The following is a 13250-nucleotide window of genomic DNA, read 5'->3' as shown; positions in this document are numbered from 1 at the left end:
TCCAGTGGAGATCTGTGCTTGTTCCCTCAACCCCCATATGGCACCAGCTTACTCTTCAGCAGCCTGGTGGGGGTTGCCTGATGCCCCAAACCATCTGTTTCTGCAGACGGGCAGGCTGAGAGAATTCAGCAATGCTCATGGCTAAACACTCAGTCCCATCTTTCCAGGAGGGGAGACAATCATGCTCCCGCCTGAACCCATCCCACTGGCAGTGGCCTGTGTTGGCCATCCTGGGATCCAGGCAGGATGGGGTTAAAATGACCAGCACATCCCCTTCCCAGAGGAGCCCAGCCTCTGCCACTTCCCTCCTAAAATGAGGTCCCTGGTGAGGGCCTGCTGGGCTTGCCAAGGGTGGAATGGCACAGGCAGCTGGCTTCCCCGATTCCCATCTGTCCCTCTGAACTTCTGAGTGCCAGGAAACACAACAATCATCAGAATAATGAACTGGCTCCCCAGGTTTCGAGGTTGCTGCTCCTTTCTGGATAATTGTACAAATAACAACAGAAGTTGTGACTGAGTGAAAGACCCCCTGGTGCTTTGGTAAATATCAAAGATGGGATCTATGGGTGGGTGATGAATATTTGTGCATGACACACGATGTGGTGCCAGCTGCCAGCAAATTGGAATAATATTTCCATTCCACTACTTATGAAGCACAGCTTTCTAAAAGAAGACATCCTTCAAGCTAACAGCGCTGTATATTACAGAGATTTGTTGAGGCTCCTGGGCACCTCAAATCTGTTTCCAGATTCCATGTGCAATTGCTGTATGTCACCGATAGACTGCGAGAATTCTGGGGTTCCAGCTGACACTGCCGTGACATCAGTTCAAGGAGCTTAGCCCACTGCTGCATCCACGTTGCTACAAAAGCATTCTTACCAATTGAAACATGTGCTGGAATTAATCAATCTTGGCATTAATCATCAGGGCTTGCTAACATTCCAATAAGAAAGACAACCAGATGCCACGTGTGCTTCTTAATGGGAGACAGACCGTCACATAGGAGTTATCGTGCCAAAAAACTCACACCCGATCAGATCAAGACACTGGATCTAATTTCCGGCCCACAGGATACACCAAGGGCAGAGGAACAAATGAAGTGATATCCTGGAAGAGAGCAAGCTACAGAATGTGGAAAAATCCACTGAGCAAATGGCTAGATTTCCTCAAGAAATAAATAACAACGAGGAAAAGAAAAGAGATGGAGGGAAAGATCTTTAGAGTTAAAAAAAAATCTGATACCATGGATCCAACGTGTGGGCATTTGGATCCTGATTTTAAAAACACCATGATGTTTATAGGCTAATTGGAAATTCAAAGAGTCACTGGATATACAGGGGTACTTAGAAATTATTGTTAATTAATAAAAACTATAATGGGAACAGAATTTCTTCCTTAATTCTGAAACATAATTCATTTTAATTCCTTAAGAACAAAAATGTTATTTGTATTTGTCATTACAGTAAAATTTTTATTGCAGAAGAACTTATCAAATATAAACGGCCAAAGAAAGGAGAACAGCTCTCGGCAATCATCACTGTCCTTCTCTGTCTTTCCTTGCACAGAGATCTTAGATTAAAAAAAAAAAAAAAAAAGATTAACTATAGATACTGTGTGGCAATCTATTCTTTCACTTAATAGAATGTGCATATTTTTTTCAAGTAATTGTTTTACATAACAGTATTTAAACAGCTCCAGGGATTTCTACCATACAATTAACCCAATCCATAATATAACTGCCCACATATCAGTGTTCAGTGTATGTGCTCCAGCATATAAGAGGCACTCAGGAAACGTGGGATTAACAAATAAACCAAAGGTTTCTTCTCATATTTTTATCCTTAAACCCACCTGGAATTTATTTTGGTATATGATATAAAAAATTCTATTGGTTCTCCTTGGTCGATAAGTCATTTATCCAAACCCTTTCTGTAACATATTTCACCTACCACCAATTTAAATCCATTTTCATTATAAACCTAATTTAAAGTACTTATTTATTTATTTTACTTATTTGAGAAGGAGAGGGAGGGAGGGAAGGAGGGAGGGAGGGAAGGAGGGAGAGAGGAGAGAAGAAAAGAGAGAGAAAGCGAGTGAGAGAGAGAGAGAAACACTACCATCCACTGTTTTACTCTCTAAATGCCTACAACAACCAGGCCTGGGCCAGGGTAAGCCAGGAACCTAACCTAACAACCATCAGCTGCTGCCTCCTGGGGTCATCTTGAGAACCTGGAAGGGGGCGTGGTGACAGGACGCAAACCTAGGCACTGCAACACGGGATGCAGGGGTTTCCAGTGGCAAACACCCGCCCCACATACATCACTTAGATATAATTACATAAATTTGGTTTTGTCAGTTTTCTATTCTGTCACATTTATCTGTTCCTGCACACAGCCCACAATGTTTTAGCTATTGTAACTTCACCACATATTTAAATATTTAGTAGGAAAAGTCCTTGTTTGTCTTTTAACTTTAAAAATATTCTCCCATATTTATTCTTCCAGATAAACTTGAGAAAAAACTTTCTAGGTCAAAAAAAAAAAAAACACTCCTAAGAAAACACAGCCTGTACAGTTCTGAGTTACATGAAATGTATGGATTGATATGAGAAAGGAAGGTCTCTGTGTGACATGCAGTCTTCTTACCCAGGCACATTCTCTGTGCATTTAATCGAGTTGTCTTTTTACGAGTATGTCTTGGTAAAACTCTGTATGTGTTCCTGGGTATTGCTATAGTTTTGGTTGCTGTTGGGAAGTAGGCCTTTGCATACATTTATTTACCAACAGGATACTGCTTGGAGGTCTACTTCCTCACTCTCTGCAGGTGATGGGAAGGCCTCCAGGAGAAATCCACGGGCCCCTAGGCACAGGCGTTACATGGAACGAGGCGGGCCTGCAAGGCACTGGTCTCCCAGCCAGCATGGCGAGTGCAGCCCTTTCAGCGTGCGCAGTGTTTCTATCATGTTCCTGCAGGTCTGCTGGCACACGTGTGCTCCAGGGCATGCATGTGGCTGGAGAGGCTGGGTGCAGGGGTGGTTAGACAGAACCAGCCTGCTCTACAACGAGAAACACCGAATACTCTCGCTAGCAACGAGCGACGGCTTTCACTGCTTTATGTCCTTGTCAACATTGGTGCGTACAGGCATTATGGTGTTTTCCGATCTGATGGGTGTGAAATGGTACCTCATTTGAATCCACATTTCCTTGATTACCGGCGAGGTTGAGCATCATTTGCTATATTTATCAGCAAGCCTCCTTTCTCTTCTGTGAATTGCCTGTTCATATCCTCTCGGCATCCATGTGCATGGAGTCTCCCGGCACTTACTTTATTGATAGCAGCTTCAAAACCGAGTTGTGTAATTTTCTCAGTAAGGATTACACACATTTTGGGGGAGTTTATTTTTAGGTGTCTTAAAGTTTGTTCTATTATGAATGAGAATTTTCCCCCTGATTACTTGTTTTAATTGGTTGTAGAAATACAAGCAGCTTTGCTGGATTCTTACTGGTTCTGATAGTTGATTAGCACATTCTTATGGATTTTCTAAATAAAACAGGTGATTTTTCTATAATGCTTTCTGATTTTTATAGGGCTTGAGAGAGGGATAATTGCAATGGCTTGGATCTTCAACACCATATGGAAAACTCCGAATAGCACTGGAGATGGAACTGTTTGACTTTCCTGGGCATCCTCAGGAAGTTTTGTTAAGTATGAGAATTGCCATAAGCCGTTTGTAGAAACATTTAATCAAATTCAGAATGCCACAATCATAATTTGGTGAGATTTAAAGAAGTCACGAATGAGCACTGTGTTTCATCATACGATGCTTTTGTTGTGTTAGCAGGGTCATGTGATCTCTTCCAACCCTGATATGAATTTGAACCACATGAAGAAGTTGTCAATATTTGAGGAGCTTTCTCCTACAAAAATGACAATTTCATATGGGTTGTCTAACAACATTATCGCTTATTCTTTTTTTAAAATATTAGTTTATTATTCAAAAGGCAGAGTGACAGAGAGAAATGAAAAGAGAGAAAGAGAGAGAGAGAGAGGTTTCATTTGCTGCTTCATAGCCCACATCAGCAGAGGTTAGACCAGCATGAAGCTAGGAGCCAGGAACTTAATCATGGGTCCCCCACATGGGTGGCAGGGACTCAAATACTTGGGCCATCATCCTCGGCTTTCCCAGGTACATTAGCAGGAAGCTGGATCAGAAATAGCAAAGCTGGGATCAAACCAGGCACTCTGATGTGGAAGGCAGGCATCCCAGGGGCGGCCTGAACCAGCAGCCACCACAAAGTCAGCTTTTCCTGCTGCTGACACGTCCTTACCTTCCTGGAATCAGGCCTACTTGGTCCTCTCTGTTTTCATACACAGCCAGATTCCAGCTGATACTGCATCTGGGATCGATGATCCGATTGATGAAGGACGCACATACGTAGGACTGGCCAACTACTTTCTGCCACCATTTAAATTTTTATTTTAATTATAAATTGTCAAATTATAGTTGCATATATTTTGGGTGTACAAAGTGACATTATGGTTTATGAATGTAATGTGAAATAATTAATCAAATTAGTTAACATATCATCATCTTCTATCATATCACCTTTTGGGGTGGTAACATTTGAAATTTACTCTCCTAGTGATCTTGAAATGTACAAAAAATTATTATTTACTATACCCACCAGGTTGTGCAATAGATCTTAAGAAAAAAGCTCGCTCCTCCCCGCCAATTGAACCTCAGGACCCTTTGGCCATTGCCTCTCCATTCCCCAGCCTCTGGCAACCTCTGCTCTGTCCTTTGATGTCAAGGTTTCTACTCTGCCTCATTTAAGAAAATCAGTTGAGGATGGATCTTCTCTGTTCTGAAACTGTTTGATTATTGCAGTATTCAGTATTTCTTGGAGATCGGTTACAGCTTACCTGTAAAATAGTTTAGGCCTGGGGCTTTTGGGAGAGGCTACTGGGGAATTCCAATACTTTAATGGCTACGGGTTTATTCAGATTTCCGTTTTTAAACATTAGTACCTTTCATCTGTAAAAACTTGCATTTTGGGTTGGGCATTTTACAGGGGTCGGGACCATCTGGCCCATGGGCTGTAAAAGGCCCACGGAATCACTGACTGGATCTGGCTCTGCCAAGGCAATTGCAGGTGGGACTCATAACTCAATAAGCCTAACGCAGGCTAATTTTTAAGATGGTAATTTTGTATGGCCCGTGGATGATGTGATAATATCCAAATGGCCCTTGGCAGCAGAAAGGCTGCCCGCCCATGTGAGACACTGGTTGGAGTGCCTGTTTCCCATGTGAGTACTTGGGTCCAGGTCCTGGCTCTGCTCCCAATTCCAGTTTCCTGCTCATCACCACCCGGGAAGCAGCAGGAGAGGGCTCAGGTATGCTCCTGACAGCCATGGGGAGACCTCGACCGAGGCCCTCGCTCCTGATTTCGGCCTGGCCCAGCCCTGGCCAGTGCAGGTATCTGGGGGGTCGACTGGTAGGTAGGGGCTCTCTGGCCATCTGTGCCTCCAATATAACAAACAAAACTTTCATTTTATTTGATCTTTCAGATGCATTGGCTGATAGATACTCATTTTTTTATTTTCATAATTTCAACTATAAATATCTTCCTTTTTTCATTCTTAATGTTTCACTTGTGTGACATCTTTACTTTCTGATTGGGCCTGCCTGATCAGAGACGGTTTTGTTGATAATTTATTGTTGATAATTTGTTGAATGAGACGGTTTTTGTTAATAATTTGTTGTTTATTGGTTTCCTTTTCCTTTTGTCTTTAAAAGAATCTTTTTCCTACTTTCTTTGGATTTACTCTGTTATATTACTCGAACTACCCAAATTCTTATTTATTTTCAACCTAGATGATATGTCAAAGACTAACAGAAGTATATTAAAATCTTCTACAACGACTGTAACTTTATTAAAATTTTTTACGTTTCTGGCACTTTTTATTTAATTTATTCATACTATGTTATTTGGCACATAAAATTTTACTGTGGATTGATTGTGCATTTTATTAATATAAAAGAATCCTCTTTCATTTCCTTGTGAGATGTGGGAGAAATTCTCAAATTTATCTTACAATAAACTGATTCCATTTCTGTGCTTTTCTGTCTTCCGCTCGTTGCCTCTGCTCCCTGTTTTAATTGGGTGATCATGTTTTTCATCTCTATTCAATCTTTCCTCATCTCAGATAGCTCTGTTTGCATTATTGCCTGTTTTGCGCCATAAATATAATATTCTCTCCAATCCTGTTAAGAATACAAATCAGGAGCTTTTAAAAACATGGTTCTTTTCCCTGCTGCTTCCAGAGGGGCAATTAGCGCCGCTTTCTCAGAGAGTCCCTTTCTTCTGACCTGCTGCATAGTCTACCCGAGTCCAGCTAATTCCTTGTTGGCACAGCATCATGGGGGGAGAGGAGAAACGGAGAAGGGAGACATTCCCAGTCTCTGAGGGAGGCCAGAAGAGCAAGGCCCACAGAGGTCCCGGCAGGAGCATTTCCTGTTCCCGGGCTGGAGAGTGTGTGTGTGTGTCTGTGTGTGTGTGCACGTTTCCTGTTCCCGGGCTGGAGGGGGTGTGTGTGTGTCTGTGTGTGAGTATGTGTGGCCCGTGCACAGCAGGATGCTGTTTTCCTGGCTCGCCAACAGAAGCCAAAGGAAGGCCTGGGTCCGTGTCCAGGGCCAATCTGGTTCTGTGGTCTCTCAGACCTAGTGTACTTCCAGAGGAGCTGGTACGACTGGCACCTGTTCCCTGTCCGTAGTCCACAGGCCCCAGACTCTGCTGCACTGAATGAGGTTGTCTTTGATCTTGTTTTTTTTTCCTGAAGGTTTCTGGCACTTGATTTCCGGCACTTGATTCCAGTTTCCTGCTCATTACCACCTGGGAAGCAGGTAGGATCTTACTTCATTTGTGGCAACCGTACCTTGATTAGGCCTTTTCTCTTTTTTTTTCTTGGGTATCCAATCTGTCAGAAATTTCTTTAAGCTGTTCATGAAAAGCACCCTTGCTTAATTTCCCATCTTTATGTCCCTTCGGCCATTCTGAAGGGAACCTGGAGAGGAGGTGTTATATACCTTCCCTTGCCGTCCGAGCTAGAAGTCATCTTTCCACACTATGGCAGGTAAAGGCCCTTCCTCTTTTGATCACGTCATAGACGCAGAAGCAGCAAGGACCACACGGCGAGGAGGCAAATAAAAATCAGGTGGTTCTGGAAGCCGGCTGGATTGTGGGGTGGTAAGGACGACATTGAGGGTTACAAATGTGACAAAACAGGTGTTTCAAGAGTCAGAAATGCAACACTGGAGAAGGTTTGGTGGGTTAGTCAGACCATTAAGTACTGTGTCTTGGAAGAGAAGTGAGGTGTGGAGGAGGGCACAAGTTTCCCTGGTTCAGGTGTGTATCAGGGCTGCTTTGGTAGAACGGGCAAATCCTTGGGAGTAGGGATGTGCCAGGGTCTGGGACGTAGGCCAGCAGCACCAGGGCAACAGCAGGATGCACCGGGCTCCTTCTGCACGTTTCTGTGTTGAGGTGGACCCCAGTGACAGCCTTCCACATCAGAGCCTCGACAACCAACTGGAGGTACAGAGGGGTTCTGGAGCCCATTTGGGAAACCCCAGCTGTGGAGCAGTTCTCATCCCCATTCACAGCCAAGCTCCTTCTCAGGAGGGCCAGGGGTCCTGAGCGGGGGCCAGAACAGCAGGGGATGTGTGACATCACCCCTCTCGCCCTCTGCTCCTTGCCTCCTTCCCCACCACTGCCTTGGGACCTCGTTCCAGATGCTCTGGGATCACAGGGTCCCTTGCGTGGCCTTTCATTCAGCTCAGAAACCACTGTCTGACCTTCTGAGGATGCTAAGGAACCTAGAAGCAGGAGGAGGACTTTGCCAACAAGGTCAGGCCCCATACTGGAAGGCTGCTCCCCAGGGCCAGCTGGGTGCACGGCTGCAGAGACAAAGTCTGCATTCTGAGACGGTCCTCCCCAGGAAAGGCGGGGATGGGCCCCCTTTTCCCCAACGTGCAGGACTGCCTGGGTGCTGCACCCCATGTGAGCCTTTTTGGTCTCTGACCTAGGTTTTTTTTCCCCAGCCTGATTGCCTTGGAAAGTCTCTGTTGTGTCTGTCTACATAGCTTCCCACTTAGCTAGGAGGCCAGGCCCTTGACAGTGCAGCTGTGTGTGCGCACCTGCTGTCTCTGTCTTAGGTGCTATTCTGAATCTAGACCACCCTGGAGAGGAATCTTGGTGCTGGTGTGCTCCTTGTGACCTCCAGCAACCTGGCAGCCATTTTTGCCTCTCCTATCAGACCATGTGCACAGAACTCCCCTCTCATCCCCCAATTATCCTATGCCACAAAGCTGCCTTTTGTTTCTAATGGCCTTCACCCAAGAAGGCCTGTGACTGTCAGCTCACACTCCTTCCATCTGCCCCTCTGTGGAGAAGGGGGTCCCTCTGACCCTATGGTCCCAAGTTCTGCTGTTGCTGATGACAAGTGGATGAAGGAGTGAGAGTCCACAGCTATGCCTGCAGACATGGTCCTCAGAAGGGCCCTTGTCTTGTGCTCTTTAGCTGGGATGTGCACAGTGTTTTATGCGGGGTTGACAAGCAGGGCCCAGGAAGCCACAGAGAGGGCCCCAATCCCAACTGGGCTCTGCTATGCTATTTCACCCAGAACCATCCAGTCATCTAATGAGGGCATCCTCTCAGGGAGGGGGAGAGACACCTTTAAACACACTTCCAGAGGACTCAGGCCCCAGGGAGTGGGTCAAATTTATCATCTCTAAAAGAAAAGGGCAGTGTTGTCACCGCAGCCAGAGAGCATCCTAGTGGATGAGGACTGATGGTTTCTTTTCGGATTTTCCAGAGCAGCAGCCGGTTGTTTCAAGTTTCTTATTTTTTCTTTTAAATAAACCTTTGCCTAATGTCACGACTTCTTTGGTTACAGGGAACAAAACTATATTAGAGTAAGTTAAAAGCTCTTTGGTCTAGGATGAAGATGGACATATTCTAGATGAGGTTTCCCTAAGAACCCATGTGATTAAGGCAGCTCTGTAACAAATTCTCTAAAGTCAGCTCTTTGATCTCTCTCTCTCTCTCTCTCTCACACACACACACACACTATTGGAGAGATCCACTTAATCACACACAAGGAAATACAAGACATATGCATACACAGTGTCTTAACAACTGTCTCTCCATAACCCTCTGTCTAATCCAAGTTCTGTGATTCTTCCTCATACACGTATCTTCGAATTTGTTTTCTTTAACACAGACTCCAACAAAGACTCAAAATAGGCGAAAGTGCACAGGCATGAGACCTGCTGACTCAGTACACAGGGAGACAAGATTCCCCAAACCAAAAAGTGCAGCCAGGCATTCACACGCATGTGGAACTGCACATATGAAAGAGCCCGTATCGACACATGGCTGCACACATGCACACATCGAAGGAGCTCTTCACTGTCTGTGTCGATGGTCCAAGTTCACAGTGAGAAATCTGATCCACTGGCTGCTCCAAGTGAAGCCACTATTACTCCTTATTATGCAGTCACTCGACTCTCAGTCACACATGCATTGCCACAGGCAGCTCCTAAGCAAACTCTAGAGCCGTAATAGGCACTCACATACCATTCTCCTTCGGCCCCCGCTTTCTCCAGAGGAGTGAGGGCAGTATCTTGGGACTCAGGCGGGAAGGAGGAAGTTCGGGCCGTTCACACAGCGATAAGCGAGTGCGTGCTGACCCCACCTCACCGCTAACATGCACACTCTGCCAAGTCTACCGTTTTACCTTGAGCACATCTCCTTCCGAGAGTTCGAACGCCCTGGCTTTCAGCTGAATCCCCTTCCCTGGCTGGGTCTGGATGGAGTAGATGCACTCGTGATTGTTGCTGTAGTTCACGGGGAAGTTGGGGGACAGCAGAGTGCCCTGGGTGCCCGTCACTGAGTTCCCACACTCAGCTGGAAAGAGAATCACAATAATCACAGATTAGCCCCCAGCAGCTGCACCCAGAACACAGCTCACAGTGCTGGCGAACCTCAGGAAAGCGGCGAGTTCTTTGCCTGCCCACTGGCCAAAGTCTGTGTACCTGTCCATCTGTCTGCCAAACTTAAAAATAAATAAATACATAAACAAATAAATAAAATAAAACCTGCCTGCTTACTGTGTTGCCTGGTCTTGTGCTCTCTCTCTCTCTCCTTCCTACTTATCCATCTCTCTTCTTCAGAAATAGAAATAACCCCCAGAGACCCTTCGCTTTCCTTGTGATATCAAGCAGCCCTTCCTCACACCTGTTCAGGTAGTCTCATAGCAACAGAAATGACCTGGGAGGGTGTCAGGGGAGGAGGGGACAGCCAGGGGAGGAGAAGAAGCCACGAGGGGTCCGGATGGAACAATAATCACCAGCCCCCGCAGGTAAAACATCACACAAACTTCAGTAAGCATAGGGGTCCCTGTGGGAGCTGGCACCATGCTCATTCCTGGTTTAAAGATGAGGAGCTTGGCGCTTAGACCTTCAGACCAAGCCTCTGATTTCATGAAGCGCAGGGGGCTGGGAACGCCCTCTCCTTGGTCCTGAAGCTGAGGGTGTCCCTGGGGCTCTGGTGAAGGTTCTAGGACAGTCCCAGTGGAACTTGATTCAGTCAGCGGTGAATGAGGGCACACCCTCCGAGGGACATGTTTCTCCTTGTGCAGAATTAGTGACCCTCTTCCCAGAGTCCCCAAGCCTTCATTTACGGTAGGCACCACGTCCTGCCTGACTTGTCTGTAACACTCCTATTTTCTCTGCTGCACTGTGGAGCCCTGGGGCTTGGGCACATTTCCACCTCGCCAACATTCACTCAGTGCCTGGACAAGGCAGGCCCAGTGGATGAAATGGGGGGCAGCTAAGGGGCAGGGTTAAATCTGGGGAGCCCACAGCGGGATCTCTAGGATCTGTCATCATGAAGCCCCTCTCAGAGCGCCTACCATCATGCACCCGGATTGCTTGTTCTTGCCTGGATCCCCCACCCGCACTGGGAGTGGAGGGCCAGGGTCATGTCTGATGAATCACTGAATTTCCAAGGCTTAGCCCAGATGGTCTGTAAAATAAATATTTGCCAAATGAACGAATGAATGACGGCGGCATACAGTGACCTCAGAAGATGTACAGTCCTAAAAATAATTAGGTTCCGAGAGGATGGAAATACAGGTCCAGATGGCAGGCCTGTGATTTGTCTGGCCCCGTGGGGAGTCTGGAGCACGCCTTCAATCTCTGGGGTTAATGGCGGAAAGTCTGCTTTCTCTGAAATGTTTTTCATGCTAGGCACCATCTGAGAAGAACACTGAGACTGATAAAGGAACCACGGCTTTGGCCACACAGTCCATCCTAACTGCCCTAAGCCATGGCGTTCTAGGTCCAGGTAGAGGAGCACGTGGAAGCTGGGGACCACGCCTCTGGCGGGCTGTCTGCTCAGGTTCTCTCTCCCTCACGGCTGCTCTCAGTCCTTCCAAGACGGCAACCCCATGCCTCCTGCAAGACCCTGCGTTTTGGCATGTCCTGCTCCCTGGCCTGTCCAGCTCAGGCCCAGCTTCAGTTTCCTAAGGCTTTACACAAGCCCTCACTTACTTATCTTGGAGGAGACATCAGCTTTGTGATCCTTTAAACTCATTCTGTTTGCAAGCCCACCAAATATCACGATGAATGCACTGGGCTGGGACCAGACACTACTGGGGCCATGGTGTGTGTTTCCTGGGGGCCCTCAGATGAGGGTGGGACTTGGAGGGGTAGCTGGGGGCTGTGCACATTTAAACACCTGTTACTCGGGGGCCCCTGGGCAACACTTGGGGGCATCTCTCCACTGTCTCTGGGCTAACACACCTTTCCCCTGTCCAGGAAGAGCATGGGGCAGCGGGATAGGTGTGGACTTTGGCGTCAGACAGAGGAGTTATCTCACCTCTCTGACCTCAGTCTCTTCCATCTGCCTTCATCTGGACATCATCATCATCCTCATAGGACCACAGAGAATAAATGCACATGGCTTTAGGTGTAAGACAGCTGAACACATGGGAGTGGTTAGTAATTACGACGTCTCTAACCAGTGTTACTCTTCCTCCGTCTCTTCACCTACCCTAGGGGAATCTTTGTGGTTCACCTGCTTCTGTATGGGGCCATAACTGCCAGCATTCTGGGAACTGGCAGGAATCCCAGGGCGCTGATGCGAATCCTGCCTTAGCTGCCTGTGGTCTGCAGCCTCCTCTTCACTCCTGATGGCTCTTGCCCTCTGCCCAGTCCCTGTCAGTCAGCCTCTCCTGAGCACAGCCTTGGCATATTTCTGGCCCTCCCTCCCGGCCCTGGCATCCCGCATCATAGCTGAATGCCCGACCTCTGCCCCAGCGTCACCTCCTCATCTTTCCCACGCGCTCAGCAGCTTGATAAGGGACGAAGCAGGGCCAACAGCGTCAGATGCGGCCAGCTCCTGGCCAGTCCCCAGGTCCTGACTCCCTGCCAGGGCCTCTGTCCTGGGTACCAGGAGGGGCACAGAGGGTGGAGGGACACGGCACTCACTTCTGGGAGAACTTCCAAATGAACAGGAGAGAGGAGCAGATGCACCGAGAAGTCAAACACCAGCGTAAATGGAAACAAATCCGTGTTCCAGGGAAACAAACAGTCACGGGCCCCAGAAATTGCTTGCCGCTGATTCAGACAGCTGCGACTTCTGTCGTCCCTGTCGGACACGGGCTCGCTAAGGGCAGGGGCCGCGTCTCAGCCATCAGTCTGGGGCTCCTGGGGCCGAGGGCCAGGTCTTCTCTATCACGCGGGGACTTCCAAGGACAAGACCATGTCTTTTGTGCGGCAGACAGGGGGGTCTTCTGGGGTCAGGGCTGTCTCTTCCATGTAAAATTCAGGGGCCCCTGAGGTCAGAGGCTGTGTCACTCCCCATACCCCCCTCTCAGTCACATCATGAATTAGAGCCCATGGCTGTCCCTCTCCCACTCAGCTGGGAATGGTGCTGGTCACACTGTGTGGGCTAGGTCATCCCATTTATACCCACGGTGTGTGCGTGGGTGTGTACTGTGGCTGGGATTGTCCCCTGGGCAGGTGCTCCCATGATGCCTCTGGCCCCAGACTCTGTAGCAGGGCTGGTGGTAATTAGAGGTGATTGTAATTGCTGTGCGTTATTAATAACATGTGAAACAGAAGACAAATGTAATAATGAAAATACTGGGAGGTGTCATGGACAAACAGTAATTGGAATAATAAGTTA

General features: G+C 47.4%; 1 protein-coding gene across 7 annotated transcripts in view; it reads right to left on the bottom strand.

Moving 5' to 3' along the window:
• CSMD2 (CUB and Sushi multiple domains 2) overlaps positions 1-13250 on the bottom strand; it is a 624779-nt gene that overhangs the window by 187880 nt on the left and 423649 nt on the right. For all 7 annotated transcript variants that reach the window (XM_051832052.3, XM_051832047.3, XM_051832045.3 and 4 more), the window contains one exon: positions 9796-9965. In XM_051832052.3, the coding sequence (XP_051688012.3) occupies positions 9796-9965 (170 nt within the window). The remainder of the gene's footprint in view (positions 1-9795; positions 9966-13250) is intronic.

This window comes from Oryctolagus cuniculus, chromosome 7, assembly GCF_051225735.1.
Source record: "Oryctolagus cuniculus isolate XC-2025 breed Fujian yellow rabbit chromosome 7, ASM5122573v1, whole genome shotgun sequence".
Lineage (NCBI taxonomy): Eukaryota > Metazoa > Chordata > Mammalia > Lagomorpha > Leporidae > Oryctolagus > Oryctolagus cuniculus.
Note: the sequence above shows the minus strand (reverse complement) of the source record. Positions and strands in the feature narration are given on the sequence as shown.